At 47.5% G+C, this 22,841-nt stretch overlaps 11 protein-coding genes across 11 annotated transcripts; 4 read left to right on the top strand and 7 right to left on the bottom strand.

The window, feature by feature from the left end:
• Positions 1-204: 204 nt before the first annotated feature.
• On the top strand, positions 205-1,165 carry rho1 (Rho family GTPase RHO1; the record flags this gene model as incomplete). The annotated part of the gene is made up of 5 exons (XM_056929537.1): positions 205-272; positions 356-383; positions 507-704; positions 805-939; positions 1,001-1,165. 5 exons carry the CDS (start codon positions 205-207, stop codon positions 1,163-1,165), a joined length of 594 nt encoding a protein of 197 aa, XP_056772899.1.
• A 997-nt stretch (positions 1,166-2,162) lies between these two features.
• N7478_013326 (uncharacterized protein) lies at positions 2,163-4,913 on the bottom strand (the record flags this gene model as incomplete). Its single annotated transcript, XM_056929536.1, has 5 exons — positions 2,163-3,002; positions 3,061-4,365; positions 4,428-4,521; positions 4,586-4,840; positions 4,879-4,913. 5 exons carry the CDS (start codon positions 4,911-4,913, stop codon positions 2,163-2,165), a joined length of 2,529 nt encoding a protein of 842 aa, XP_056772898.1.
• Positions 4,914-5,281: 368 nt separating this feature from the next.
• N7478_013325 (methionyl-tRNA formyltransferase) lies at positions 5,282-6,408 on the top strand (the record flags this gene model as incomplete). Its single annotated transcript, XM_056929535.1, has 4 exons — positions 5,282-5,291; positions 5,353-5,423; positions 5,477-5,604; positions 5,667-6,408. The coding sequence occupies 4 exons, from the start codon at positions 5,282-5,284 to the stop codon at positions 6,406-6,408; spliced, it is 951 nt and encodes a 316-aa protein (XP_056772897.1).
• A 127-nt stretch (positions 6,409-6,535) lies between these two features.
• N7478_013324 (SDR family oxidoreductase) lies at positions 6,536-7,285 on the bottom strand (the record flags this gene model as incomplete). Its single annotated transcript, XM_056929534.1, has 5 exons — positions 6,536-6,688; positions 6,748-6,810; positions 6,862-7,002; positions 7,076-7,183; positions 7,235-7,285. The coding sequence occupies 5 exons, from the start codon at positions 7,283-7,285 to the stop codon at positions 6,536-6,538; spliced, it is 516 nt and encodes a 171-aa protein (XP_056772896.1).
• Positions 7,286-8,305: 1,020 nt separating this feature from the next.
• N7478_013323 (glycosyltransferase family protein) lies at positions 8,306-8,935 on the bottom strand (the record flags this gene model as incomplete). Its single annotated transcript, XM_056929533.1, has 1 exon — positions 8,306-8,935. The coding sequence occupies one exon, from the start codon at positions 8,933-8,935 to the stop codon at positions 8,306-8,308; it is 630 nt and encodes a 209-aa protein (XP_056772895.1).
• Positions 8,936-9,551: 616 nt separating this feature from the next.
• On the top strand, positions 9,552-12,303 carry N7478_013322 (uncharacterized protein; the record flags this gene model as incomplete). Its single annotated transcript, XM_056929532.1, has 3 exons — positions 9,552-9,674; positions 9,740-10,561; positions 10,636-12,303. 3 exons carry the CDS (start codon positions 9,552-9,554, stop codon positions 12,301-12,303), a joined length of 2,613 nt encoding a protein of 870 aa, XP_056772894.1.
• A 369-nt stretch (positions 12,304-12,672) lies between these two features.
• Positions 12,673-13,089, bottom strand: N7478_013321 (NRPS-like enzyme; the record flags this gene model as incomplete). Its single annotated transcript, XM_056929531.1, has 1 exon — positions 12,673-13,089. One exon carries the CDS (start codon positions 13,087-13,089, stop codon positions 12,673-12,675), a length of 417 nt encoding a protein of 138 aa, XP_056772893.1.
• A 156-nt stretch (positions 13,090-13,245) lies between these two features.
• Positions 13,246-14,332, bottom strand: N7478_013320 (NRPS-like enzyme; the record flags this gene model as incomplete). Its single annotated transcript, XM_056929530.1, has 2 exons — positions 13,246-14,032; positions 14,106-14,332. 2 exons carry the CDS (start codon positions 14,330-14,332, stop codon positions 13,246-13,248), a joined length of 1,014 nt encoding a protein of 337 aa, XP_056772892.1.
• A 1,987-nt stretch (positions 14,333-16,319) lies between these two features.
• Positions 16,320-18,398, bottom strand: N7478_013319 (sugar porter family MFS transporter; the record flags this gene model as incomplete). The annotated part of the gene is made up of 8 exons (XM_056929529.1): positions 16,320-16,453; positions 16,520-16,593; positions 16,677-17,107; positions 17,169-17,176; positions 17,241-17,785; positions 17,877-18,101; positions 18,173-18,249; positions 18,303-18,398. 8 exons carry the CDS (start codon positions 18,396-18,398, stop codon positions 16,320-16,322), a joined length of 1,590 nt encoding a protein of 529 aa, XP_056772891.1.
• A 946-nt stretch (positions 18,399-19,344) lies between these two features.
• N7478_013318 (putative lipoate--protein ligase) lies at positions 19,345-20,793 on the bottom strand (the record flags this gene model as incomplete). Its single annotated transcript, XM_056929528.1, has 3 exons — positions 19,345-19,596; positions 19,673-19,780; positions 19,831-20,793. 3 exons carry the CDS (start codon positions 20,791-20,793, stop codon positions 19,345-19,347), a joined length of 1,323 nt encoding a protein of 440 aa, XP_056772890.1.
• Positions 20,794-21,105: 312 nt separating this feature from the next.
• N7478_013317 (bifunctional chorismate synthase/riboflavin reductase [NAD(P)H] ARO2) lies at positions 21,106-22,463 on the top strand (the record flags this gene model as incomplete). The annotated part of the gene is made up of 3 exons (XM_056929527.1): positions 21,106-21,140; positions 21,203-21,564; positions 21,634-22,463. The coding sequence occupies 3 exons, from the start codon at positions 21,106-21,108 to the stop codon at positions 22,461-22,463; spliced, it is 1,227 nt and encodes a 408-aa protein (XP_056772889.1).
• Positions 22,464-22,841: the final 378 nt, after the last annotated feature.

The following is a 22,841-nucleotide window of genomic DNA, read 5'->3' as shown; positions in this document are numbered from 1 at the left end:
TCCTACTTACCCCCTCTTTAACCCACTGATCCCCCCCGTAACTTACTTGGTCCCTTTCCCATCCCTCACATCTCTCCTTTCTCCCCCTCTGTCCCCCCTCCCCTCAACGTCCTTCTATCTTCAAAAAACCACTGCCGAGCAACAGCTGGGTGGAATATTCGTGTTTGGTTGGATTCTAGAGTTGCTAACTTCGATTCCCTGAAGATGGCCGAGATCCGTCGCAAGCTCGTCATCGTAGGCGATGGTGCCTGTGGTAAGACCTGTCTACTCATGTAAGCTTCTAAACCCCAGAAATCGGCTCCTCCACAGTCGCCCCTTGATTTTATTCAACTGAAACTGACGACCCGCGTGATAGTGTTTTCTCAAAGGGTACCTTCCCTGAGGTAAGTTCCTATCTGACCCAGATCCTGATCACATGCCCTATCTCTGGGATTGCCGACAACGACCACAATCCAGCCTACTCCTCTCAGCACCTTCAGATCACTTATACCTTCATTTGATCGCAGGTCTACGTCCCCACTGTCTTCGAGAACTATGTTGCCGATGTCGAGGTCGATGGCAAGCACGTCGAGCTTGCTCTTTGGGATACTGCTGGCCAAGAAGATTACGATCGCCTGCGTCCTTTGTCATACCCCGACTCGCACGTCATTTTGATTTGTTTCGCCGTCGACTCTCCCGATTCCCTTGACAACGTCCAGGAGAAGGTGCGTTTATCTATCCGATGACCCCCCATTGAATCCCTATTTGATACCCGAATCATCCGGGGAACGTCTAAAAAAAGTCTTTGCTGACATCCTTTTATAGTGGATCTCCGAGGTTCTCCACTTCTGCCAGGGCTTGCCCATCATTCTGGTCGGCTGCAAGCAGGATTTGCGCCACGACCCCAAGACCATTGAGGAGCTGAATAAGACTTCCCAGAGCCCCGTCACTGCTGAGCAGGTAAGATGATCATGTCCTGACTCAAACAAACCAAGTGACGGCTACTAACAGTCTCAAACAGGGTGAGGAGGTCCGCAGGAAGATCGGCGCTTACAAGTACCTGGAGTGCTCTGCCCGTACAAACGAGGGTGTCAAGGAGGTCTTCGAGTCCGCCACGCGCGCGGCCTTGCTGAAGTTCAAGAATAACACCGGCAAGTCCCATAAGAAGAAGTGCTCCATCCTGTAAACTACATGCAGCCTATGAGATGGTCCGCCGCGAGCACACATTCTCGTCAGGGACCCGGGCAGGCATGGTTCTCGACAAGATGGGGGCGGTGCTCTGGGGCCTTTCTTGATTTACAGGATTCGTGAATAATATCGAGCTCGGATGTCTGAGTTATGGAATCATCTTTTTTCTCTTCCCCCCCCCCCCCCTGCAGTTGGTCGACCTTGTTTTTCTCTCCTTTTTGCCTTTATTTTGCAGAATTTGTCTAGGGAGGCGTTGTCTTCATCATAACCCTGTGGGATTTTCTCTTTTTCTCTTTCCTTCCCTACACCCCCTCTTCTTTTCTCTCATCCGACTTCCGTGGATCACAATGACAATGTTGCCTGTTTCGTGGGCATATAAAACATCTAAGAAATCCGACCCCAATTATCGGAGAGGAGAAGAAGTCCCTGGATAGTAGCGCCAGTTGTGAATTTGGGCAGTGCCAAGGCTGGCTTATAGTTCATGGTTGTCTTCCCGTGTGATGATAGATGATTCCTGTTTCTCCCTTCGGATTTCTCTCCCCCTCAGCGAAGAGCTCGAACCTCTTTTTTGTGTCTTATCTTCTTTACTATACTGATTTCTGTTAAAGCTAATGCATGGAGCATTGGGTCTCATCGGGCCTGTGCTCCAGTTTATCTATAATTGACTGTCATTCCCACCCGCATGGGTCTTGTAACACGCCGTAGTACTCAAGCTTCGTCGTATCTTAAACCCTGTGTAGAGATGTACTGTATATACATACACTGGACTCTATAGCCTCTAGCAGATTATGTACTAATAGTTGTATCAAACGTATATCTTCAGCTCAATTGATTGACCTTGCCACCAATAATGCATCCGTATACGAAACTCCAGTAATGCAATAAATAGATACAAAAAGTTGAGCATATGTACCCAAGGGCCAAGACGCTGCACTGGCCCATAAACCAGAAGAAAACAGAAGAAATAGAGAGCCAATGAAAGAGAGAAAAGGGAATCATCGATTAAATCGAAGCAAACCCTCCACATAACGACGGGCATCCAGTCCGATGCCCTCCACCAGTTTCGACGGCGTTGTCTCTGCCCGCGCGACCGAAAACTTAGATGAGGCACCGCCCAAGTCTCGAAAGAAGCGCGCTCCACTGCTCATACGACCATGACTAGCCGGGGAGACATAGTCACTCGCTTTGCGCACCAGAAAAGCTTCCTGGGGTCGCGAAGATGGCGCAGGTATCAAGGTACACGAAGGGGAACTTTGTGTTTCGGTCTGATCCACAGAAGAAAGAGCTACAGATGAAGACACAGAAGAGAGGGCTTGTAGCTGTGGCGAAAAGGTGGTGGATTGCGGAACGCGGACCCAGAGAATCCACCAGCCACGGGATGTTTTGCAGGTACGTTCAAGTTCTTGGGGGCGGGAACGTGTATCTAAATATGTAGTTAGGAGGCGGTGATGAATTGCGAGACTTTCTATTCTGCTCCATTGTTGCGTTGTTTGTGGTCGTGTTGGGGAAGGAGAAGGTGTACGGGCAGAGTGGCCTATCTCGGGCGATTGTGAGAAAGAGACTAATCTGGGAACATTGGGAATAGAAGATCGGATGGTGAGATTGGATGGATCGTAGACAAGATCGAAGGCAGCTTGAGTTTGGGTGGAGAAGTGTTTTTTGGGGTCCGTGGCGGGATCGGCGGAGATGCGAGTAGCAGCTGTTGTTGGGGAGGTTGATGAAAGTAATGGTTTCTGGAGAGGGCCCAGTTGATGGTGGATACTGGAGTAAAGAGATGGAGATGATATAGGTGCAGTATCTGCATCGAAGAGAAATGTGAACATAAATGGTTGATGCTATAGAATTGCCATGTTAGTTAGTGAAATCTGATATGCAATCGGAAAGTTTACTTACAACGTATATCACGGCTTGAAGCTTTCGTGATTCACCTTCATCACATGAAGGGCCTGCTAGTTGGAGATGAAGAGTCCGTTGCACTATCTGGGTTTTCGGTTTGCTCAAATCCGACTCGGATGCTGGACTAGTTTCTTCTAGGTCGTCCAGTGTATCCAAATCGTCACGAGGGCCTAGAACAAAACGACCCGAGACATGCTCTTTTGATACGTCTTTGCTTCCATTCTTTTTCTTTGGTGTTGGTGTACTTGGCGGTTGGGGAACGCTGGTAACGTGGTCATTCTGTTCTGCGATGCCAGTGGATGATTTATCGACTTCCGGAACATGAGCAGGTGAGCCTACAGGTGATGGTGTTGACAAGCTTGAAAGACTCCACGCTGAGCCATACCCCAGTGTCAGATATTTCATAACCGTATCGGTCCCAAAGGGTAAGGTATCGCTCTTGGGATCGCTTGTTGAATTGTCGTTATCATCCTTTGAAGCATTCCCTTCATGAGTTTCCGGGACAGATTGCGGTGCGGCAATGACAAGAGGACGAGGTATACCGGGTGTATGACTTCGCTCTGGAGATGAAGGGTGCACATCATCTGGACGACTGCTACTGTTTCGGGCTCTAGAGGGAAATCGATGCCTCCGAGGTTTGCGTCGGCGCAAAGAAGTCGGATCTCGTCCTATGCCGTAGGTTTTATCTCCATATCGATAAATCCATTCCATCCAGTGCGACACACGGGCTACGGAGCTCCGGGAAATGGAATTGATACCAGAAAAAATGACACCATCAGCTGGTCGAGGATCGATGTCCAGCCCCAGCCAAGAGTTTTCATCATTATATTCAGGTGCCGCCAGAGCGTCTCCGGGGAGCTTTGATGACTCGCCGAATCTAGAAACAACCAGATCGACTAAGCCGTCTGTCCGAGTCACAAAATCTTCAAGGACCTCTCGTTCTCCACTTCCCCATTCCTCTTCTCCAACACCAATTCCCAACTCACCGCCAGCAGCGAGTTTAATTCCATTGTAGACGTCAACAATAGGGTTTCCGGTCAAGAGCAGTTCCCAGTTCCATGCGAACTTCTCCCAGAACCGCTCAAGGAAGAGGCAAAATGAGCCTCGGCCAACACGTTCGTAAAGGCCGCTTAAGGAGAGGTCGTGGAGAATAAGGAATATAGAATGGGCGCGGCGCAACTGTTGAATGAGGAGATGGGGGTGCCCCATCTCCCTCGCCGAGTATTGAAACTTCTGGGTATCGGGAGAATTGTTGGAAGCAGACTGGAATTGCTCAGTTGGCAAACGAGTCAGGTCGATAGACTAGACTAGGTATTAGTGAAGGTCTCCAAAGCTATCGTTGTGGCAATCCCTGCTGAACTCACAGCGACGAGCCACCAGTCTTTCTCCAGCTCAAGGAGAACAACTCGAGTCTTTTCGGTCTCGACATATTCCAATTTCTGTTCTGGCGAGAAATTGCTACAACAAAACAATACGTAATGAGCAATATGTTATATGCACGTTTGGAGCTAGTTATCCCCACCTAGCAAAATGCACCATCCCTTGCGCCAGACCTATCTGGCGCAGCCTCCCGTTCTTGCCCTCCTCAGAAGGCTTGTCATCTTTCACGCCATCGGGAGAGCCCTCGGCACGCTGTAGATAGTCCGATTTCGAGGTGTAGAACACGATCTGGTCTTCGATCGTCTCGTCTGTGGGTCCGAGGGTCGGGTTGTAGATGGCGAGGAAGGACAACTGGGCGGGAATCACTGAGACAGTATCGCTTTCCGGCATGGCATCGCTAATGGTCGCAAGTCACATCCAGTGATTGCATCGTACCTAGTCTTATCGAGTTGACGTCGTTGCAACCGCATGTGCACAAGTGGGGATCGATGATGTTGACATCACGTGTCTCTTATCGATAAGTCGCGAGTTTCTTGGAGCTTTCAACTTGTCAATTCCCCGGATTCCTGAGAAGCTTGAGATTATAGATATGTGGATCATACGAGGGCCAGGCGCGTTTGCATCTTGCCGGTACTTGTACGCCTCTCAAAGGCCAATTCATCGTTTCTACACCACTAAATCCTATGATCCTCTCCGCATTCTTTTTTGCGGCTCCGACGAGTTTAGTATTGCTTCCTTGAAAGCTCTCCATGCCTACCATCTGAAACAACCCGGTCGAATTGCCTCTATAGACGTGGTGTGTCGACCAGGCAAGCGAGTGGGAAGAGGTCTCAAAAAGATGCGAGAAGGTTCGTGCAATAAAAGAGCTTGTTTTAAACTTCACTGGTATTGACTTGCACCTTTTACTAGTACCCATTAAGGAGATAGCATCAAGCCTTTCTCTCCCAATCCACGAGATTGATACGTTCACAGGATGGGCGGTAAGAACAAATATCCCAAATTCGTTGGCTGTCTTTCTAATCGGATATCCTAGCCTCCCGTCACAGCAAATGGGCCCATTAATTTGATTATTGCTGTTTCGTTCGGGCTTTTCGTACCCCCACGTATCCTTAATGCTGCCAGCTACGGAGGACTTAACGTACATCCTTCGCTTCTTCCAGAGTAAGTGCCTAGACGACCTGATTGAACCATAGGGAAATGGGAGAACTAATATAGTCATTCAGTTTTCGTGGTCCAGCACCGCTACACCACACTCTCCTGACTGGGCGAACTACCACTGGTGTCTCATTGCAAACACTTCATCACAAGAGTTTTGACCATGGAACAATTCTCTCACAGACTCCAGCCCCGGGCTTTGAAATCCCCAATCCCAATTCTTATACTGTGCCTGAGCTGGTGAATCTAGTTGCTCCCAAGGGCGCTCAATTATTGGTGGATGGTATCGACAACGGACTATTTGTACCACCAATAAAAGATGCTGGCTGGCGAGCTACAGAAAGCACCGATGATCTCGTCCATGCCGCCAAGATCAAGCCGGAAAATCGACACCTGGACTGGAAAAATTGCAAATTACTCGATATCAACAGACGAAACCGTGTTATTGGCCCACTCTGGAGCAAGGCTCTTGTCCCAGAAACCCTCGCGGACCCACAAACTTCATTCAAATATAAGCGTGTGATCTTGACAGATATTGAGGAAGTTGAACCGCCAAAGGGAAGCGATTCATTTGCGGTTGTTCCAGGTCTGCCCTTTGCGAATGCTGCTTATCCCGTTGGACCAAAGAAGGGCAGGGCTCTTTACGTTTTTACTAGCGATGGGAAAGCGCTACGCATCAATAAGATGAAGGTTGAGGGCGAGCAAGATGCTGAAGGGCTTCGTGCTGCGATCAAGGCTCACATGTTTGGTGATCGGTCCTTCCAGTCTGCAGCGGCTGAATTCACCCCTTTCCGCAATCCTCTTTCGTGAGCAAGATGTGGATTTGTACAATAATGTTCTTTAAATTCGATCTATCAACATGGTATCTGATACCTCTAATGATAATTATGGGACCTCTTGCAAGATATTGCTATTCCCACACCCGCCAATCCCATGTTTATTTGATTGCAAACCCGCAATCTGAGATGTTAGCGCTAAGATCAGCGTCAGGAGAAGAATAAAGTTGCATACCAATCTGAACAGATTGCCCCGTCATTGAAGAATTCTTCGCGATTGAGATGAACGCTTCGGCGGCATCATCGACTTCGGGCTATAAAGATATTAGCAATTGAGACGAGCGAGGCTAAACAGTCTAGTTGAATAACGTACCAGCTTCTTCAGCACCATCTTGTCTGTCATGGCATCGATCTTCTCCTGGGAGAACTGCTGACCCTATAAAATAGTCAGATATCTGATTTACAGCGGGGTTTTCAAGAAACAAACCCATTCAGTAAGCATCAGGCCAGGTGACACGGCATTGACGCGAACTTTAGTGCCTTGAGACTGCGCAAGACATTTCATGAGATGTAGCACCGCAGCCTTGGTCACGGCATAAGGCAAACTACTACCACTTGGGGCCACGCCCTAGGTAGTAAAATGGTATTAGCAGGGAATCTGTGTGCGATCCTTGATAGATTGCTGGATGCATATCACTTACAGCAGTTGAGGCAGTAATGATGAATGCGCCACCCTCGGGGTTAGCATCGAATGTGGGCTTGGCAGCCTTGAATAAGTAAAAGCTGCTTTTGACATTGATGTTCCAGCACTGTAACCGATTTAGCCTAGAAGATCACGAAACGAATTGAGAACAGCATACCTTATCCCAGTCCTCATCATCCATAGCATCTAGGTCACCGAAGTTGGTCATTTTTGTCCAGCCCTGACAATTTCATCAGAAACGACTAGACAAAGGTCACAGAATGTATAACCTACAGCATTCGAAATGACAACATCCAATCCCCCCAGTTGTTCAATGGCCGCTTTGACAGTATTGGTGGCTTCACTTTGCTTTCCAGCATCCTAAATCGAGACCATAAAGATAACTGTCAGCTTGATTTCATTGCCGTCGGAGCCAGAAAACCATCATACGCCTTGAATCGTGACCGTCTTCACATTATATTTACTGGCCAGCTCTTTGGCAACCTTGTCTGCCGTTTGCTTGCTGGACATGTAATTAATGGCAATGTTGCTCCCCTCAGCGGCAAATTTATCAGCCACAAGAGCACCTAGGCCACTATGAGTAGTAGTTAGTGGAAATCTAGTGAAAATAAGACGATGTATTTCCCTGCTTGAGGGGATTCGCACCGAGAGCCGCCGATAACCAGGACATTTCGACCCTTGAGTGAGTATGGCATGATGGATCTATAGTCAACAATTCTCCAGCTTTATATTTTCCTTTTTTCGTTTGAGAGAGACGAGAGGTTTATAATTTATAAAGAGATAAGAAGAGCAAGAAAGTATTCGCAGGTTCCCAATTACCGACCACTACCGAAATAACGATGTCGGGCGGTCCGACTCCGATCGGGTGTTATGCGGGGTGAGGGGTCGATCAATGTTTACGTTGAATTTATGGAAGAATCTTGTGAAATTGAATTCGAATAGTCTAATCTCTTATATCGTATACAATTCAAATATTACTCAACGCCCAATTCACCACAACGACAGTGATAATTCACAGGAGGCACCTTCAATGTGTACATTTGGACTTCCCCGGAGCAGAATAGAAGACACAAGGCAGTCCCCACATCGGTATGTGGAGGGAATCACAGCGGAATTCAGTCTCGCTTTACAGGTGGGCATAATTGAAATCAATTTTTCATTGTTTGAGTAACTATGTGCTATCAATGGCTCAAATGGATTTTTAACATGAAAGCGCCATGAAAAAAGCTCATAGCACGACCCAGCCAGCATACACAGTCTTTTTCATTCCCCACCAGGCTCTACGTCCCGCCAGATCAGGCCATTGAACCAGAAACTGATCAGCCAGAGGAAGCAAGATCGTACCAGACATACTGAGCCTGGAGATCCGCGCCCACGACTCTACGAAAATTGTTCGAAGTCGGGAGATTTCAGGTTGCCCCCGGGCTTGCACAGAGGCCAAGCGAGACACGAATATGAAGCCCCGGAGGAGCTTAGCTGCAAGAACCATGCACACAGATACCGCAGGACCATTGGTTATAATGAGATCTGGGTATACTGATGGGTACTTCCAGGGCAGCTTTTTTTGATTGGGGTATCGACCACACAGAACAAGAAGACAAGCCCAGATGGCCTGAAGGGTGGTGAAAGGTGTGGACCAGTAGGATTGATGGACCCTGCGTGCTCGTGGAATAGTCACGATATCAAAGGCACCTATGTCAGTATCGCACTTAGTCTTTTTGCGCTGCTTCTCGGCGAGTTGGGCTTCGAAGCGTTCGGCTTTCGTGGCGCTGAACTGATCACCAGAGGTCACGACATAGGTTCGGTATGTGTAGATAGATGGCTCGAGGTTGTCATGTTTTTCGAGGAGATAGCACATTTCAGTGGTATGACCTCCACTGCCAAGGACGATCAAGATGTGGACGGGTGTACCTCGTCGACGGACCCGGGGAATTGATGCATTTTGTGAATAGGTGAGGACGGCGATAAGAGTCTGGAGCAAGTCTTAAATTAGAGATATGGAGTGGATATTTCAAGGCGACCATGGAAAGACTTACTAGTACCGCGAAGATTGCAGTGGTTGCCGCGGGAATAAGCAGCTTGAAGAAAAGAACACAGAGAGAAATAATGAGAGATGCCATGATGTCACTGTCTGCAAAGGGCCGTAGAAAATCAATTGATCGGTTGCGCTTTAGCAGAACTTCATAGTAGATAGAAGGAAGGAATGAAATAGAATAAATGGCAACCCCCAATAGCAACAACAAATAAATGACAAATAAGAAGTGGTCAGAAACTAGTCATTCACTTTGCGGAGAAGTTTGAAGCTGTCGCGTTCGCGCACAACACGTGCTATGGCCAATTTCAGGCACTCCGCCTTACTTTTCTTCCCCAATGCTCTCCCTCGCATACCAGTGTCAACAATAACATCAACAAAAGACAACCTTCTTCAAAACCACCCTTTCTTGCTTGTCTTTTCCATATGGTATTGTTCCACCATGGCGCTCTTTTCGAAGCGTCTAACCTGCTTTTATTGTGGGGGACGTTCCTCCAAACATATTCACGGCCCAACCGCCAAATTTCATTGTGAACATTGCGATGCCGATAACTATCTCGACCAGGTACGACACGCTTCCCCATGAGGCCAAGTACCCTAGGAAAGAAACACAGCTAATTAACTGTTTAGAATGGCGAGATAACTGATCCTCCTACCGAAGCCACCAACCCACCTAACGCATCGAATGCGCGCTTTGAATCGTCGGAATTCTCCGAGACTGATTTATTTTGTTCCCGGTGTCTCCGCAACCAACACTTGTATACCAGCTCTCTTGCAGCCTACTTCCCAGACGACGATGAGACTGTGAATACCGAGCAAACTTCGAAGTATGAAAACTACCGCCGAGAACTTGAGGCCCGATATCCCCAAGTTTGTGAGAAATGTGAACCTCGCGTCAAGCAACAAATCCGGCAGGCCGGGTATGAAGCCAAGGCGGATAACCTTCGTCGCATGATGGACCGGAGTCGTGCATCCAAAGCCGCACAGCGAGCTCGAGAGCATAGCTGGCAGAGCTTGGTTGTATACCTTGGTGCTCTGGGTTTTTGGGCTAGCATTATTGGCCAGCTTGCATGGGATATTATGGGTGCACTCACTGTGAACATTCCAATTCCTGACCTGTCTTTCGATGAGCCCGTGTCATTTATGTCCTGTACAAACCAAATAATTGAGACCCGAGGAATCCCACAGGGATGCTCTTCTGATCTAGCGCCTACAGCAGGTATTGCCCTTGTGGTGGGGTGTCTTTCACTTTGGTGGAACCCTAAACTGCGCATGAAGGTCCTTGGAAGAACTGGCAAATTTTCTGGACTCGTTGAATACTATGAGGTGCAGCTCATTTTCTTGGTGGCGCGAGGTGTATTCTGGTCCCTTTTTAAAGACCCCTCTGCAAGTGGAATTGACGCCGAGAAAGCTGTCGTTGGCCACATCTTTATGTTAATTTTCACTGCCATGGTAAGTCTTGACGGTACTTTCCGTGTCAAAGCACAAAGATCTATAAAATTTGGCAGAAGCTAACGAAACTAAAGTGTGTTTTGATTTCTCGTCGTGTGATCGACTACAAAATTCGAGCTTTGGTGGACTGGTCCGACAACTCTTGGGAAAAAGCACCCATGCGTAGTCCTACCACGTCTCCTCGACCGACAGGTCCCGAGCTGACGCCCAGAGGAATTAATCGAGATGCCCGTGAACGATTCCCACTCGAAAGGCTGGGCTCTTCTTCTCGCCCTGCCCCAACGCAACCTCCCGCTTTCCCCACTCCTCCTCCTGAATCTGATGACATGGACTGGACTCCCTCTCGACCACAACAAATTCAACCAACGGTTAGCGTTTATCAGCGAGACAGACCGTCTGTTTTCGATGGTCCATCTCCGTTCTATGGCAACCTCCCCGCAGCTCCTCAACCTCCCTCATGGGGCCTTCGTACACGTCCATCCAATAGATCTCCTGCACAAGTTGTGGAAGGTAACCCGTTCCACCGAAGCCCAAATAATTCGCAGACTCCGTGGTCCAATAGGGTTGACAGCCCGGAACCAGTCTTCAAAGCACCGAGGTTTTTCCCTAATAGTGACTATCAAAATGCAACTGGCTTGGAGACTATGTTTGATCAAGCCTTCAGCATTGAACCAAATAACGGGCCCCAAGCTGAACAGCCACCAACCGCGAATCCTAAGCCTTCCAAGTCATTCTACACTAATAGTCGCCTGAAATTTCAGATCTTCCGATTCTTCCTCCTTCTGGGTGCCATTGGAGCTTGGACATTTTCACAAAACCACATGTTCCCGATACCCGGCAACTACATTGAAACACTAGCCCTCGGAAGCGCAAGCCTTATCGCGGGTCTTGCTCTTCTTGACGTTGTCAAGAGACCCCTCGCCGACTGGAGCGGACTCGAAATATTAGTCAATATGACTGAACTCGGGGTGTCCGTCCATCTCGGAGGATACTTGCCTCAGGACTCTCTTGAAAGAGAATACTTTGATCGATATGGCAAACTGCTTCTTATTTTCATGGCCGTGCAAGAGAGCATGGGCCTATTAGCGTCTTATCGGAACTTGAGGATCTCTACCATGTCACAAGAAGACCGACAGAGCATGCAATTGACTCGCCGACCTTCTCCGGTTGGGTCACCTCGGTACAGTGAACATGAATTTCCTGCACCAGTACATTCTCCCACAGAGTCTACGACCACTTTATCTCCTACCAACAGCCACTACCCATCTGCACCGCCACTTTCCTTTGGAACCAGTGCTGGTTCAGCAAGTTTTTCGTCCGCACTACCTTCTGCATCCAACTACCAGCTTTCCTCATCTCAAAGCCTCCAATCATTCAACCCAAAATCCAGTTACAACCCAACATCCAGCTACAATCCGTCACCCAGCTACAACCCACACAGTTTCACAATGCAATCGCTTAAAGAGGCCGAACCCTCTGACTATGAGCAAGACTCAGATGGCGAAACTGTAGCCACTACAGCTACGGCCTGGACCAATGCCACCAACCATAATATACGATACGGACGGCGACCAAGCACGGCTTACACCAATGATCTTTCATTCTCTCCTCGGCGAAATGAACTTGGCCCTGGAATCGGGGGTCTGAGTTTGGATGACCGACCGACCACGCGTCGTTTGACACGAAGCCAGACCCAGCAAGGCCTGACAGGAAGAACACTTTCTTCTCGCACCTATCGCTGATATTACCCTTCTACCCCTTTAGCCTGATATCAGTATTGATAACTACCATATCATGTTATTCCCCTTTCTTCCCATGTTTTTTCGAGCGGTCATTTCAGCGCACATATCTTATTTTTCTTTTCGTTATTGTTTGTTACTCATAGCGGTGGCTTGAATCTGTTCCTGCGAAGCCGGGCAAGACCATGTACATATGCCCACTGGCCTTTAACGAGATAAACTGAATGACATGAATGATCACATATAGCAAAGTATCCACTAGTTATCTATAGGTATCTCAATAGGCTTCTCCTAAGCCATGGAGCACAAATGTATCACTAGTTACATTAGAAGTGGTAAATCTTTGGGTTGACTATTTGAATAAGAATCTGTCTACTGCAGCCACTCGCGAATCCACTTGTCAGTCCACTCCGACTGAACTGCACTGACAGCCTGAAGTTTCTCAGATCGCTGTGCAGTAAGTTGAGTATCGAGCACATTCCAAGCTTCAATCTCACTCGTAGCTTCGCGCATGATTTGGCCAAAGAACTCCAACAGCTTAGCCGCCGGGTTCTTAGCCAAAAGCTCTTGAAGCTCATTCTCTCCAATAGCCTTATCACGTCCACTTCCAGCTGTCTCAACATCCCGCCGGACACGAAGCAACCACTCATGAGAGGGGATTGTCTCAACTGTTTCCTCCGTCGCCTTATGCAGAGCACTTGCGACAGCAGGTCTGATGTCATCCCAGCCAAGTGAGTTCAGGTAGACAGGGTGATGAACTTTCACAGCTCCAGCTGAAGTCTTGTACATGCTGGAAAGCTTCAGGTTGAAGACCGAAGTCTGATCTGGAGAGGTCGGCAGTCCAAAAGGTCACTCGCGAGGTATCAATGTTTAAGCTATAAGGCGAGCTCTTCTGAGTTTGGACTTCGCTTCCATCTCCTCTCCTGTTTAGGTAGTAAACGTGTCTCACAAATCGTTCTTCAGAAGGGCGTCTAGAATGAAAGTACCCAAATTGCCCGTGGAACCGGTCAATATCACGCTTTGTTCGGAGTTCTCTTTTCCAACATGGGACTTAGTCCTTGAAGAAACATCCATTTGACCAACAAGCCCTCGAAGAAGTTTCTCTCTTTCTTGGAGCTGTGCCTTATTATAGGCCTTGGAAGACTGCTCTCCTTCCTGATGTAGCCAAAGGACTGCTTCGGTTAAATCTTTGACTGTGGGGTGCAAGTATATAATGCTTGGGTTGAGGTCTGGTAGATTGAGACCCTGTCTAAGGATACGAGTGGCCGTGATTATCTGTAGAGAATCTAGACCACGAGCAAGACAGTTCTCAGTGTCAGAGAGTTCATCTGTCCACCCGGCAATCTCCAATAGAGATTCCCGGATATACTGAGATAGCACGTCTGGATTGTTACTAAAACCACGTTTATCAAAGCTGGCAGTATGCCCTGATACCTTTTCCACATCTGCGTAGAGGTCCTCTAGCTCCTGGTGGTATTGTGCTAATGTCCCAGCGCGCTGCATAGTTCCTTTTGCAGTACGAAGCATTGGTTTCTCTTGTGTAGAAAAAAAAATATGAGTCTTCGCAATACGTGCATGAGCCGGACAGACCGCATTGGCCTCTTGAATACTTGGCCAAAGCTTCTCAATCATAACAGCGCGTTCGTCCAGAGCCAGATCCTTACTCGAATTCAGCGATATCATAAGAGGAGCCTGGAAACGCCGTGCACCTACCACCAAAGCGGCAGTACCTCTGGGTAAGAGGCCACAATGTGCTGTTCCATAGATATAGGGTTTGTTTTCTCGCCATTGAGGAACAAAATCACATCGTCAGCTCTCGCTGACCACCGCCACAAGTCCGACTTTGATGGATTCGGGTGCCGAACAAAAGATCCGAGGTGTGATAATCTGCCTGTTGGAAGATAGTAAAAGCGACCTGGTGCTTTTCAAACTCCGAGTTACGGACCAAGGCTAGCTCGTATTGGTAATAAATCAAGATGTAAAATAGCTGGGCCCCTTCGTGATATTCAAGTCCATGTTCATCAATTTCCATCATGATCAGCCTTAAGCCTCATATTTAGAACAAAGAAGACCAAAACCTATAAGATATCGCTGGCCCAAGCAATGCACTAGTCATGATTCAGAGCTCTACGGTGCACGTCTTCAAACAGCAAAGCTCTTCTCGAGATTGGCCACCATGGCTCCTCAGCGTTCACCAGACCCTGTCGAATCTGCTGCCCATTCAAACAGACTGTTTCTCGAGTTTTTGGAGGGAGGGGTCGACCGTATAAGTCCACAAAGAATTGATTCTCCGGCGGCAGACTAAGAGTATCCAGAGAGAGACAGGCGACTAGATAATAATACTGCATTGTAAAATACCCAGATAGGTGTGACTTATTACCGAATTTTTTCAATGCGTCCTCGACAATAAGGTCGATCAGAGCTAAGAATTCAAGAGAAGATTAGTACACGACTAGGACTATAAGAAAGACTAAAACCAAGGAGAATAAAATTGAAGGAGACATCCACGCTATATCTTACCATCCAAATAGAACAACCGCTTTAGAAATCGACATCATATAGTAGTATACAAGAATGTGTTCGTCGAGAAACTCAATTCCGAGAGATCCATATACCAGCAACTCGAGGGAACAAGCATAACCCCGGGGGCATATAGAGATACAGGAGGCATCACCAGTCTATATCCTAACCAACCTAGGGGCTTAACCGTAGCATCCTTATCCACATATACATCACAGCCGCGGGAAACCTAGAATCCCTACTAAAGAACGATAGTGAAGACAGCTTCAAGTTGGCTGTCTGCGATCGCAAGATAAAAGTCGTAAATAACCAACAGATAGCCGAGAGTCGCAATAATAGCATCACTAGCGATACAGTATCTAATACTATATTCCTCAAGACATTCTAATAGGCGGAAGAGGAACCATAAGAGTAATTCTTAAAGAACGTTATCGGCTATGTAATCAGCCATATCTTAGTAGGGAAGGTTATAAGGAAATCTATAAGAAATAAGATTCGGGTTCTTATGCAAGTAAATCGCCCCATTGCTCCGTATAGAAGCCTCAACCAGCTAGTTTCGCCATATCCGGTTTAGCTCCCGGGTTTATACCATATTTGGTTAGATCAATGAATCCCCACATACCCATATTCTGTGGAGCTTGACGCCTTCTGCTAACCCCTCTGCGAATCAAGTTTCAGTTACTATGTCGATCCACTCAGAGAAGATTATTGCGTGCATCAATGAAGGAATGGGCACGATACGATATCGCAAGATTTTTGTATTATCGTTATCGTTATCGTTATTGTTGTGTATATAAGTAAACATATTATATGTTATATAGGACTAGTTCTAATTAGGGAGTGATACGATCTTGTAATAACGATAAAAAAAGCTATTGAAAAAGTGGAATACTTATTATGATGAGATGCTTTATATAGTAGCAGCAGTACGAGATTATCTTGCTATCCCTACCTCTGAGGTTAGTATTGGGTGTCTATTTAGTCAAGGGTGTGCACGATCTTTTAGGCCTCCGGAGGGGTAGAATAAACAGTAAGACGATGCGGATAATGATGTTGATAGATGATCATAATCTTTAGGTTGGGAGTAATAAGACTAGGGATAAGGAGGAGGATGAGGAGGAAGAGGAATAGCTTAGATTTTACTATAATTGATATTACTATCTGCCTATACTGCCTAGGTGGTATTCCGAAGAGATTTTATAGCTATATCTATAGATATATAGTACCTTAATAGTATATATATAATTACAGCATAGCACTTGTATAGCATTTTATTTTAATCACAACCAAAGACATGCGATAAACGATATTGCGCCCATCCCTACATCAATGCTTTGCGGGATGTAATGCCCACCCTCGGGTGTGTTTGAACCGATTGGATCTGGTTGCTGAATTATAGATGAGCTATATAGAGGGATCTTCTGCAACAGCCTGCTTTAAAAGCAATCATTGTATTCCTGTAATACATTTATAAATGGACTCAAACTCGAAAGATAACACTATCCAGCTCGTTCGATATGAGTTTCAATAGCTTTATCCGCGCGACCGGCGTCGATATTGTTCTCAATATCCGTCTTTTGTTGAACCAATTCAGTTATTCCAAATAGATCATCCATCTTTTCAAGTGACATGCCTACAGAGACTCAAAGTCAGCAATGCAATAACTTAGAATTATGGTCAATTTCAAGTTGTAACTCACCCTTAGTTTCGGGAATGAAGAACCACACAAAGATAAACATCGAGAAACAGAAGCAAGCAAATATGATGTATGTTCTATTATTTCGAGATAGGGATAATTAGTATCAATATTTAGAATGCTTACCCAGGCGCAAACTTGAAAGACAGAGATAACTTACCCATATCCATTAGAGCCGACCGTAGCCAACATATTCGGAACAGCTCGTGCAACAACAAAGTTGAACAACCATTGTGTTGCCGCTCCAAATGCAACATTCAAAGAACGTAATCTTGCACTCGGGATTTCTGAGACGTAGATCCAGCAAACAGGTCCCCAGCCAAATTGAAAGAAAGCTGCAAAGAGGAAAATGCAGACGAGAGCGACATAACCAGCTGGAATCACAGGAGCACCCTCAACAGGGGGAGCAATTCGGACATACAATCCAATGTAGAGCATAGCAAGACCTTGTCCAATCGATGTCCATAGAAGGGAACGTCGTCGACCAAGGGAGTCAGCGACGAATACCAGGAAAACACCACAGCTGATCATCTTCACAATGCCGTAGACACCAGTTGCAAAGAGATTGGTCGCGTTACCAGTTACTCCTAGCTAGATTAAAAGTTAGACTTCTCAAGGGCAAGATAAATTGTTTTCATGGGATAAAGCTCACGTTTTTAACTGTGTTGAATTAGCTGGAATGTCACACCATGAGATCTCGGAAGCTAAAACATGGAAAACTTACATATCTGTGGACTATAATAGTTGATAGCATTTGTCCCTGTCATCTGCTGGCAAACCATCAAAGATATGGAAATGATAGCTCGCTTTCGATTTCCATGAATCAACCACATCTCCTTCATGAGGTCCCAGAATCCCGAGCCCCCAACCAATGCTCGTTCTTGTTCCAATTGTAAAGAAATAGCCTGGAATTCCTCTTGCAAATAGGGATGATCAACTGGCAGTGCACGAACTTTACTCAGAGTTGCGCGTGCCTCTTCCCATCTATCTTGCTTGGCGAGCCATCGCGGAGACTCGTTGCAGAGAAACATTCCCACGAAAAGAAGAACAGCAGGGAGACCTTGCATTGCAAGAGGAACGAGATACATGGCCGACCCGGTGATATGAAGGAGGGAGCCATAGTTGATCCAAAATGCCAGCATAATACCCATGGTGATAAACAATTGATAAAGGCCCGTTAATCCGCCGCGGATTGCGCGAGGTGCGTTTTCAGAAACGTAGAGGGGGTTGATCATTGAAGCAGCGCCGACTCCAAAGCCAGTTATCAATCTAAAATGAAGAGCAAAATAAAACATCAGTTTATATAACTCGATATAATAGTGATCATGTTGGATGGTTCGAAAGGAATTTAAAAGCTTACCGTCCAATGTACATTACAGGCAAATGTCCACTCGCCGAAGCTTGCATGATAACACCAACGGCGCTGACCAAAGCCGAGCCTATCAAAGAGATGCGTCTACCCCATTTGTCTGCTATGGGAGAGGCTATCAAAGCCCCGAAAAAGCATCCCGCTTGAAGCGTGGAAACAATATTGGCTGACAGGTTTGCCTGGGCGACACTGTCGAGATTCTCCAACCCGTATGTTCTAGGAGAGGTAAGTCGGTTAGCCATTATGGCACACAAGGGGTTGCAAAAGACGTAGCTTGTAGAACTCACTCCATGAAGGGAGGCATGGTTAGAACGCCGCCAATGATTCCTGAATCCATGCCAAATAGCATCCCGCCACAACATGCCTGCTCCGAATTTAGTATATCAATGTCTCTTCCCACGAGTTTAAGTCACCAACCGAGCACGCCAACATGTAAACCCTCCACCCATAAATCTCCTTGGGATCATTCTTCATCGCCTCATTGTGGACGATTTTCTGTAGAAACCGCGACATCCTGCCGATTTGAATGCAATGGTTTCAGTTGCAGTCGAGGGGATGAGAAGAGACGCGTGGGAAATGAAAGTAAGTCCCCAGAAGAAGCAGAATTTTAGGGGGTTTTATTTATGTCCCATGCGAGAATACCTATATTCTAATTCTATCTCAGGTGTCACTCGAGCTCAACATTTCCTTGGCTAGGCTCCCCCGCCTCTCAAAAATACGACAAGAACCAAACAACCTTCGAAAACAAGTCGAAGCGGGGGAATTAATTCCACGAGTCCGGACGCAGTAATACACGCGGACCTAGCGTAGCCTCGATGTCACCAGGTATTTTCTTGTATTTAAATTAGACCTTATAAATCGATGCATATGCCCCTGGCCTTCGACAAGCTTGAGCTCTTCGAGCGGGGGTGTGGGGGTTCGATATTTAAGGTTCAGAATGTCACCCGTGGGCAGGCTGATTCCCCCATGGGGTCAAGCTAGGATACTACATTACAAAGTATTCCAGGATGGAGAGGGTCAATTTAGCCGGGATGGCAGTCGATCTTTGCTGACTGCGGGTTTGTTTGCGGGGGAAGGTTAGGGCTTGTCTTGGCACCTCGGAGTGATGGAAGTTGGCCAGAACATGGGCAAATGAACACGAGTATGTATTTAAGGAAGGTTGGGAACGAGAAAGAGAGAGTACAGAAGGTGGAGGAGGAGTCTGACTATGGCTAGCTCCGGGGATAGGCATATCCAGATACCCAGGTGATGGATGTATAGAGCGATACCCCTATCGAGCTTGAATCTTGATGAGATACAAGTGTAAGGTGTCAACTCCACACTACCTTCACGTTGCTAGCAAGAAGAAGTTCGGACCCTGAAGGTATGTGGTGAAAATTAGGAGCACTGCTGGCAGCGCTTTTATACATAGACCTGTAGTTTACACATTAATTATAATACATGATCCCATCGGAGCCCATCAATGCCCCCCTAGCATGTCTGCTAGATATTTGGCCAAGGCTTGAATCGAGCTTTCATCTACGCCATCAGTGGCGCCCAAGCCTTGTTGTAGGACATCTGCCCAACGTTCAACAGTCATCTCATGTAGCTTCTGCCCATTCAAAAGTTCGTGAACCTGGCTTGCTTGAACAGAAGCAACGGATGCCTCCGATGAGATGGAAATGTTGCTCTCAATGACTGCGCCATGTTTCAGGCGAAGGAATGCACGAGTCTGGAAGAAAGAATTGTTAGTTACCGTCGATAACGAGGAGGGAAAAGAACGGAAAAAGACAATAAATCCAACATACCGACGCAGAGAGCGATGGAGGTAAAGGCGGACGCTCTCGAGGATCCTCCTCGGTAGGATAAGTCGAAAAGGTAAATTGTGGAGTCTGTGTGTACTTCCAGTCCAGAGACTAATGCTACGTTAGTGATGGTTACCTCGGGGAACAAGCAAGCCACTTACTCGCAACTCTGCAATGCCTTTAGCGATGGCAGGTTCCTCGTCCCCGTGAATATCTCCAACCGTCCCTGAAACCCAATTCTCGCCGGCGAAAATCTCCGGCTCAACCGCATGGGCTCGGCGTGCGCGTCGCACGGCATCGGAATCAACATTATACAGCCGGGCAAATTCCTCCACCACGTTGTCCATAACTGCTTGCATAGAGAAGAACGAGTCCGCCAGCGCACTCGAGACATTCCCCACGGGTGATCTGACACTATCGACACCTCTAGCCTTGATCAACCCACGCGCCGGAGAACGCAGGAACCGGCCCAAATCATGGATGTTCGGCGAATCAAGCAAACACGTACCATGGTGTAGCGCCCGATGTCGGGTCAGCTTGAATGCGGATCCGGAGACCTTCCGGAATGGCGGTTCATTTCTGTCAGCTTGTGTCACATCTGAAGGCGTCATGACAATATCGTGTCGATCATTGACGCTCGTGTTGATTGCGCCGACGCGGTGCAGAGCGAGAACCACCATCTCGGCATGCTTATTGCGCGTGAAAGTTGTCCGGGGCGAGATCACGCTATAATTGAGATTGCCTTCATCGTGAAAGACCGCTCCGCCGCCAGATCGTCTTCGAACAAAAACAGCACTATCGTCTCCGGGCGTGTTTTCGCGACGATCATTATAAAGCGTGTGGAGGGCTGTCTCAAGCCAAGGATTTTGATTACGACCAACTACCACACAAGGTTTGTTGATGTAAAGAAAGAGAATGCTCGAGTCGTCGGGGGCATTTTCTAGTAAGAAGTGCTCGATCGATAAATTGACGTAAGGGTCCGTCGATAATGACTGATAAATCTGGTGCTGGGAAGCCGGACGACGAGCGAATTCGGCGAACCGGTGGACGGGAAAGGAAGAGTTATGTCGGATCCATTGCCTTGTGCTACTGCACCTTGTCGATAGGAGGCATCTCTGAAGCATTTGGGAGTAAGGGAGAGGTCGCGAAGCACGGATTCTCAATCAATCAATTATTGATCATCGTCAACTTTTGTTTTTGAGGGGCCGATAGTCGGATGCGCTAGTCCCAGATAGGAAGCGCTGGATGAGTCGATTTTACGTTTTTGCTTTCGGCCAAAATCAATACTTCTTCTTCTTCTCCTGCAGATTTGAGTGTCGAATACTTTTCTCTTCGGTTTTATTTCAATTGCTGAACTGGGACCTTGCTCTCTAAATTTTCACTTTCAATTACCCCATTTTCTCCAAGTCCCGCGTTGCGCAAATAAACCGATCATCATGTCGACGTGGGGTGAACATTTCCGAGTCACGACGTAAGTTGGGAAATCCAATGTCACAACCACACCCACCACTTTTGCTAACATACAGCTTCTAGTTATGGCGAGTCTCACTGCCGCTCTGTCGGCTGTATCGTCGACGGTGTCCCACCAGGCATGCAACTCACCGAAACCGACATTCAACCCCAGATGACTCGCCGCCGCCCTGGACAGAGCGCCCTGACAACCCCACGAGACGAGAAGGATCGCGTTGAGATCCAGTCAGGCACAGAGTTCGGTGTGACCTTGGGTACTCCCATTGGAATGATCGTCCGCAACGAGGACCAGCGACCCAAGGACTACGGTGGCAGCACCATGGACATGTACCCCCGCCCCAGCCATGCCGACTTCACCTACCTCGAGAAGTACGGCGTCAAGGCTAGCAGCGGCGGTGGTCGCAGCAGTGCCCGTGAAACAATTGGTATGTAGACTGAACATACACTGCAATTCTACATTGGGAACTCATGGGAACTAATGACTCATTCCGCAGGTCGTGTCGCTGCTGGTGCCATTGCTGAGAAGTACCTTAAGTTGTCGCACAACGTCGAGATTGTCGCTTTCGTCTCTTCTGTTGGAAACGAGCACCTCTTCCCCCCAACCCCCGAACACCCTACCGCCTCCACCGACCCCGAATACCTGAAGCTCCTGGAAACCATCGACCGTGAGACCGTGGACAAGTTCATCCCAGTCCGCTGCCCACACGCGGAAGCAGGTGCACGCATGGAGAAGGCCATCGAGAAATTCCGCGACAACCACGATAGCATTGGCGGAACAGTGACATGCGTGATCCGTAACGTACCCGTTGGTCTGGGTGAGCCCTGCTTCGACAAGCTGGAGGCCAAGCTCGCGCACGCGATGCTCAGCATCCCCGCCACGAAGGGCTTCGAGATCGGCTCTGGCTTCGGTGGTTGTGAAGTTGCTGGCTCTATCCACAACGATCCCTTCGTCGTCTCTAGCTCTGCGGACGGTACCCAGCGTCTCTCTACCAAGACTAATAACTCTGGTGGTATCCAGGGTGGTATCTCCAATGGTGCCAACATTTACTTCCGCGTCGCTTTCAAGCCTCCTGCCACCATTGGTCAGGCCCAGAACACCGCTACCTACGCTTTTGAGGAGGGTGTCCTTGAGGCTAAGGGTCGTCATGACCCATGTGTTGTTCCTCGTGCTGTCCCCATCGTCGAGGCTATGTCATCACTTGTTGTGATGGATGCTCTGATGGCCCAGTACGCGCGTGAGAGTGCGAAGAACCTCCTTCCTCCTCTGCCCAACACTATCCCCACCAAGCCGGCTACTGCTCCTAAGGCTGCTCCCTCTTCGTAAAATGAGATTGGAAGAGTTAAAGAATAACAACTATCACGGGGTCATGAAAATTTTATAGATGTCTTTTATTTTTTTGGGATTATTGATTTTTGGAGACTCTGCATCTTGAGGCGTGTTATATATCCTCGATGCATGTGCTAGGTACAAAAATTGTTGAATGAAATATGCATGAGCTATGATTCCATGAATTCGGTGTCTTTTATTTGCATAGTAAAGAACATAGGCCGAGCGAAGACCCCAAAGCTATCTTATAGTAAGTATGTGTAAATTACAATCTCTTTTTTTTTATCAAGCGCCTTTGCTCCAGATTTATCACTAGTCAATTCCATCTAATCTTATTAATACTACATTCTGACAGTTTATCTGGATAAATCAATT

This window comes from Penicillium angulare (genome assembly GCF_028827245.1).
Source record: "Penicillium angulare strain IBT 27051 chromosome Unknown utg000012l_segment0_segment0, whole genome shotgun sequence".
In the NCBI taxonomy this organism is placed as follows: Eukaryota; Fungi; Ascomycota; class Eurotiomycetes; order Eurotiales; family Aspergillaceae; genus Penicillium; species Penicillium angulare.
The sequence above is the reverse complement of the archived record's forward strand: the minus strand, read 5'-3'. Positions and strand labels throughout refer to the sequence as shown.